The following is a 6,238-nucleotide window of genomic DNA, read 5'->3' as shown; positions in this document are numbered from 1 at the left end:
ATCCTTGGGACGTCCATAGCCTAACCATAACTCTTTACCTAACCCTAATCTTAAAATATTTGAAATGTCAACGTCCCAAGGATTCGAAATAGCATGGACCGTTGGCGCTCTACTCAGGTGAACAGTGGAGTGCGAGCCTGTTGTTTGAGGTCTCCATAGCGACCGCCCGCTCGGCGCCAGGCTGACAGGCGTCAAGGCTCCGATGAATGGGTGACGTCACGGCGCTGGCGCCTGCCTGTCTGCCTTGGCTTGTTTGGACAATCTGGGGAAAGATTCAGAACAGAGCAATGCAATTTCAATGTGCACACAAGGCTGAGCACACACGGAGAACATGTGAAGGAATCCGTGAAGTGGCTCACAGGGGCTTCCCTCATGAGAGGAAAAAGAGAGTCTGTGCTAAAAAGTGCAGTTTGTAAGTATAAAGAAAGCTTAGTGTGACTTTTAACACACATTCTCAGCCAGCTATGGTGAATAACGGGAGAAAGTGCGCCAAAGACAGACATGTAGGCGGGACCTATAAATACATTTTATAATAAATAATAACGAATGCTACACTAAATTGTGAATGTTGTTTTCCCCCTTGTGTTTGAAGTTCTGAATCATAAATTGCACACATGAGTGTTATAGATATAGAGCTAATTGTTTGAATGGACTTTAATCATATTACACCATACCCAATGGTAATAAACCAGTTATTATTCATAGTCTGAATATCTCTTATTTTATGGCACCTTTATAACGTGGTCATCTAAGGTGCCCTCTAACTGTTGGGTGGGCAAGTCTCATGCGCTATGGTTATTATCACCAGCCATTCATCCCATCCGACACACAGCACATATACCCCCATATCTATACACAACACCAACCCTTCAGTGTCCCCAGGCACTCTACACCTGCAGAGTCCCCAAGCCATGGCCAGCTGGATTCCCACATAGGCCCATCACGCGTAAAAATACACATTTGTTTCCATTTGTAACGCCTTCTCTCAAGCATATTCTAAATCCTTAAAATCCGGCGCAGGCTCCCATTGGCTAAGAAAACATTTGTGAAACGTCCCAGCACTAACACGGCGGCGCTATAGGCCCTCGCTCCGCAAACAGGACAAGTTTGGGCACGCCCCAAAGTCCCAGTCTTATAAATTCAAGGCTGTACACTCGTGCGTTGTTGAGAACTGTCAACATTGCTGAGACAATATTCCCATTACTACTAAAAATACTTTTGGAGCCTTTGCTAATCTCTATAGCTTTTACACACCATCTTTTTATTATCTTTGGAAACTACAGCTACACCTTCAGCCAATATGAAGGTTGTCGGACCTACCTGCGCACTGAAGAGTAAGGTTGGCGGCGAGGACATGGTGCGGTGCCTCGCGGACCAGAGCCTGTCCATCTCCAAATGCAAGATCCCGCTGCTGGACGAGCAGATGACCGTCTTTCTGCAAGACATGAACAGCTGCTACAGCAAGCTGAAGGAGCTGGTACCTACTCTGCCCACCAACAAGAAGGCCAGCAAGGTGGAGATCCTCCAGCACGTCATTGACTACATCTGGGACCTGCAGGTCGAGCTGGATGAACCGGAGAAGAGTCGCCATCAGAGCAGCGTGCCCCGCACACCTCTGACCACCCTGAATGCAGAGCTGGCAAGCATCACTGTCGAGGTAAATATCACTCTGACATGCCTTTATGAGTTTCTGTAAGAGCTACCTAGTGTCTCCCAATATCTGACCTAACTGTTGGAAGTAGCCTAAATGTGAGTAGTCTGTAGCCGTGCGTAAAGTTGGTTTATAACAGTGAATAAAGTTATGTTGCATTGAAACTAGTAGACAAGTACTTTCACAGCAAACACGGACCTAACGTTTGTATCTTCTCTCTCCAGAATGGATGCTCGGATGACAGAATCATGTGCCGCTAGACCTCTCGGAGCATCGCCCCCTGTATCGTTCCAGAGCGAGCACCACGAAGAAAGAACAAGGTTACATTATGTGACATTCGATCACAAACAAACCTTGAGCCAAGTAGGGAAGTTGCAAACTCCCATGCTAGAAAAGACTTTTGATGGACATTCTCAAGAAGAGGGGAACTGTCACTCGAGGCATTCGATCCATCCCCGAGGTCTCTGATCTCATGGAGACTAGTGGGTCGTAATAGACTGTGTTAGTCATGGGACCATGGCAGTTACTGCAAACAGCTTCGCCTGTTGTTGTGTTGACTTTCTCAAGAAAGACAACGTTTCTCTTACGTTTTGTAAAACATGTATGAAATTCAAAATTTTGTAAAATAAAATGTATTAATTTTCTCAGTATCTTGAGCGACAAAATGTATTGTATATTACAATGCCACACTATGTGAAAAATATTGTTGTTTTTTTACAATGTACCTTCATGGTGTTTTTATTAAAATAAGACAATTATTTTAAACATGGCTTTTGATGTTTATGGTCTGTGTGTGTGTGTCAACATATCATTACCCCGTGACATCACATTTACAGTTAGCCATTATACATTTACTATAGTGTTTACAAGTGCACATACGATGATGTACAGGCTGAGAGAACAGGGAAACAAACATTCCCTGAACTGTCATTAACTATTCAGAATTAGCTGTCCCAGCTCCTGAAATGTAGGCTGGTAGCCTACATAATGACTTAACAGTTAACTTTTACTTTGCTTTTATAGGCTTCGTTAACATATCAAATAACACGGCGAAGTCTTGAGCGTTGAGTCAAAATGTCTTGACGGTATTGACAATGATAACTAGCATGCAGAAAATATGTGCGGAATTGTATAAAATGTTATGCACTCACTGTCAAAACACATTAGGAAAGGTATAGGCAAGTATTCGGTCTAATAAGGTATTAATCAAAAATAGATACATTGGGATATACTATAAAACACTGAAATCAATAATTGTGTTTTAGTTCAGCATCCTTTTTTATTTTGGAAAGGCAGGGGTTAAATCGGCAATTCTTTATAAGATTTATTCTGTCTCCCCTGGTGCAATGTTTTTCCCATTTCCCTGCGGTGCGATGCGCACAGCTGCAGCCCCTGCGTTCTGAGGCACGGCCAGTGTGTGATTGTGTTTGTGTGATAGCTTTGTGCCAAGGGCAGGGGAGGGCGACGGGGCCCAGACTGAGCGGCGCCTCCGCACACCTGGGGAAGTTCAGGTTAAATAGCTCCACATTCCTCAACACACAGCTGATTGAAACATTAACAAACAGTACTCCACGAGCCAGGCCGCAGATGGGCTGGGCGCTCTGCCAAGAAAGAGACTCGCTCTCTGTTATAGATTATATTCCCACACATAGGAGACATAAAGCTATTAATATATACTTTTCACTTTTTTATTTGTGTTAAGAAACATAGAACTAAACTAAATAAGTGTGACTATTTAAAATGAAATATGTGTGTTATGTAGGTCTATGCTTAGTTGTGGATTAAATGCCAGTGTTTATTTTTTATTTTACCCCCTTTTCTCCCCAAATTTTCTTACATCCAATTGCGATCTTGTCTCATCGCTGCAACTTCCAAACTGGCTCGGGAGAGGCAAAGGTCAAGTCATGCAACCTCTGAAACATGACCCGCCAAACCGCACTTCTTAACACCCGCCTGCTTAACCTGGAAGCCAGTTGCACCAATGTGTCGGGGGAAACACCATTCAAGTGATGACCAAAATCAGCCTGCAGGCGCCCGGCCCACCACAAGGAGTCGCTAGAGTGCGATGAGCCAAGTAAAGCCCCCCCCCCAAAAAACCCGGAAGGCGCTGGACTAATTGTGCGCCGCCCTATGGGTCTCCTGGTCACAGGCCTGTTGTGATACAGCCTGGGATCGAACCTGGGTCTGTAGTGACGCCTCAAGCACTACAATACTGTGCTTTAAACCGCTGCGCTACTCGGGAGGCCCCATATGCCAGTGTTTTTATACGTATATTCTTTCAACAATGATATTTTCAGATTTATTTTGACTTTTCAATCACACATTCTTTCAGAGGAAGTTTACGAGCCCTCTTACATAATTCTGCCTCGGAATGTTGGATAGGCTACAGATAGGGCATATCCTACACAGTGATATAACCAACATTGCATATTTTCTTTAATTACATCCTTTATCTAGGAGTGTGGGTGGGTAGCCAGCCAGGCAATGAGTGTGTAGCCTGTTAGTCTATGTTTTTTGGAATGCCTTATAATATACTGCTCCCATGTGGCCGCTCATTGGACTACAGTCTTTGAAACTCAGATACCACCCAAAGAACATCATATGTCTCAATCTGACCACAGGAGTCATGTGTAAAACATGCACTGTGCAATGTTATTGGGATTTACACCACTATTTACAGTTCAAAGATCACTCCAAAACCTTTATACTTCTTGTTGCAGTAAAATATATACAGTTGGAGTTGGAAGTTTACATACACAGTCATTAAAACTTGTTTCTTCAACCTTTCCACAAATTTCTTGTTAAGAAGCTATAGTTTTGGCAAGTCGGTTAGGACATCTACTATGTACATGACACAAGTAATTTTTCCAAAAATTGTTTACAGACAGATAATTTCACTTAGAATTCACTGTATCACAATTCCAGTGGGTCAGAAGTTTACATACACTAAGTTGAATGTGCCTTTAAACAGTTTGGAAAATTCCAGAAAATGACGTCATGGCTTTAGAAGCTTCTGATAGGCTAATTGACATGACATAATTTTAGTCAATTGGAGGTGTACCTGTGGATGTATTTCAAGGCCTACTTTCCAACTCAGTGACTCTTTGCTTGATAATAATGGGTCAGCCAAGACCTCAGAAAAAATAGTAGACCTCCACAAGTCTGGTTCATCTTTGGGAGCAATTTACAAATGCCTGAAGGTATCACGTGCATCTGTACAAACAATAGTACGCAAGTATAAACACCATGGGACCACGCAGCCGTCATACCGCTGAGGAAGGAGATGCATTCTGTCTCCTAGAGATGAACGTACTTTGGTGTGAAAAGTGCAAATCAATCCCAGAACAGCAGCAAAGGACCTTGTGAGGATGCTGGTGGAAACAGGTACAAAAGTATCTATATCCACAGTAAAACGAGTCATATATCTACATAACCTGAAAGGCCGCTCAGCAAGGAAGAAGCCACTGCTCCAAAACCACCATAAAAAAGCCAGACTATGGTTTGCAACTGCACATGGGGACAAAGATTGTACTTTTTGGAGAAATATCTTCTGGTCTGATGAAACAAAAATAAAACTGTTTGGCCATCGTTATTGTTTGGTGGAAAAAGGGGGAGGCTTGCAAGCCGAAGAACACCATCCGAACCGTGAAGCATGGGGGTGGTAGCATCATGTTGTGGGGGTGCTTTGCTGCAGGCGGGCTGGTGCACTTCACAAAATAGATGGCATCATTTACATTTACATTTACATTTAAGTCATTTAGCAGACGCTCTTATCCAGAGCGACTTACAAATTGGATCACGAGGCAGGAACATTCTGTGGATAGATTGAGGCAACATCTCAAGACATCAGTCAGGAAATTAAAGCTGGTCACAAATGGGTCTTCAAAATGGACAATGACCCGAAGCATACTTCCAAAGTTGTGGTAAAATGGCTTAAGGACAACAAAGTCAAGGTATTGGAGTGGCCATCACAAAGCTCTGACCTCAATCCTATAGAAATTGTGGGCAGAACTGAAAAAGCGTGTGCGAGCAAAGAGGCCTACAAACCTGACTCGGTTACACCAGCTCTGTCTGGAGGAATGGGCTAAAATTCACCAAACTTATTGTGGGAAGCTTGTGGAAGGCTACCCAAAACGTTTGACCCAAGTTAAACAATTGAAAGGCAATGCTACCAAATACTAATTCAATGTATGTCAACTTCTGACCCACTGGGAATGTGATGAAAGAAATAAAAGCTGAAATAAATGATTCTCTCTACTATTATTCTGACATTTCACATTCTTAAAATAAAGTGGTGATCCTAACTGAGACGGGGGATTTGTACTAGGATTAAATGTCAGGAATTGTGAAAAACTGAGTTTAAATGTATTTGGTTAAGGTGTATGTAAACTTCTGACTTCAACTGTACAGTACAAGTCAAAGGTTTGGACACACCTACTCATTCAAGGGTTTCTTTATTTTTTATTATTTTCTACATTATAGAATAATAGTGAAGACATACAAACTATGAAATAACACATGGAATCATGTACTAACCAAAAAAGGGTTAAACAAATCAAAATATATTTTGTTTATGAGATTCTTCAA

General features: G+C 42.4%; 1 protein-coding gene across 1 annotated transcript; it reads left to right on the top strand.

Moving 5' to 3' along the window:
- The first annotated feature begins 1,149 nt into the window (after positions 1-1,149).
- Positions 1,150-2,420, top strand: LOC124020588 (DNA-binding protein inhibitor ID-1-like). Its single transcript, XM_046335826.1, has 2 exons — positions 1,150-1,657; positions 1,876-2,420. Exons 1-2 carry the CDS (start codon positions 1,301-1,303, stop codon positions 1,909-1,911), a joined length of 393 nt encoding a protein of 130 aa, XP_046191782.1. The 5' UTR covers positions 1,150-1,300; the 3' UTR covers positions 1,912-2,420.
- Positions 2,421-6,238: the final 3,818 nt, after the last annotated feature.

This window comes from Oncorhynchus gorbuscha, linkage group LG03 (assembly GCF_021184085.1).
Source record: "Oncorhynchus gorbuscha isolate QuinsamMale2020 ecotype Even-year linkage group LG03, OgorEven_v1.0, whole genome shotgun sequence".
In the NCBI taxonomy this organism is placed as follows: domain Eukaryota; kingdom Metazoa; phylum Chordata; class Actinopteri; order Salmoniformes; family Salmonidae; genus Oncorhynchus; species Oncorhynchus gorbuscha.
This window is presented reverse-complemented; position numbering and strand designations above follow the sequence as displayed.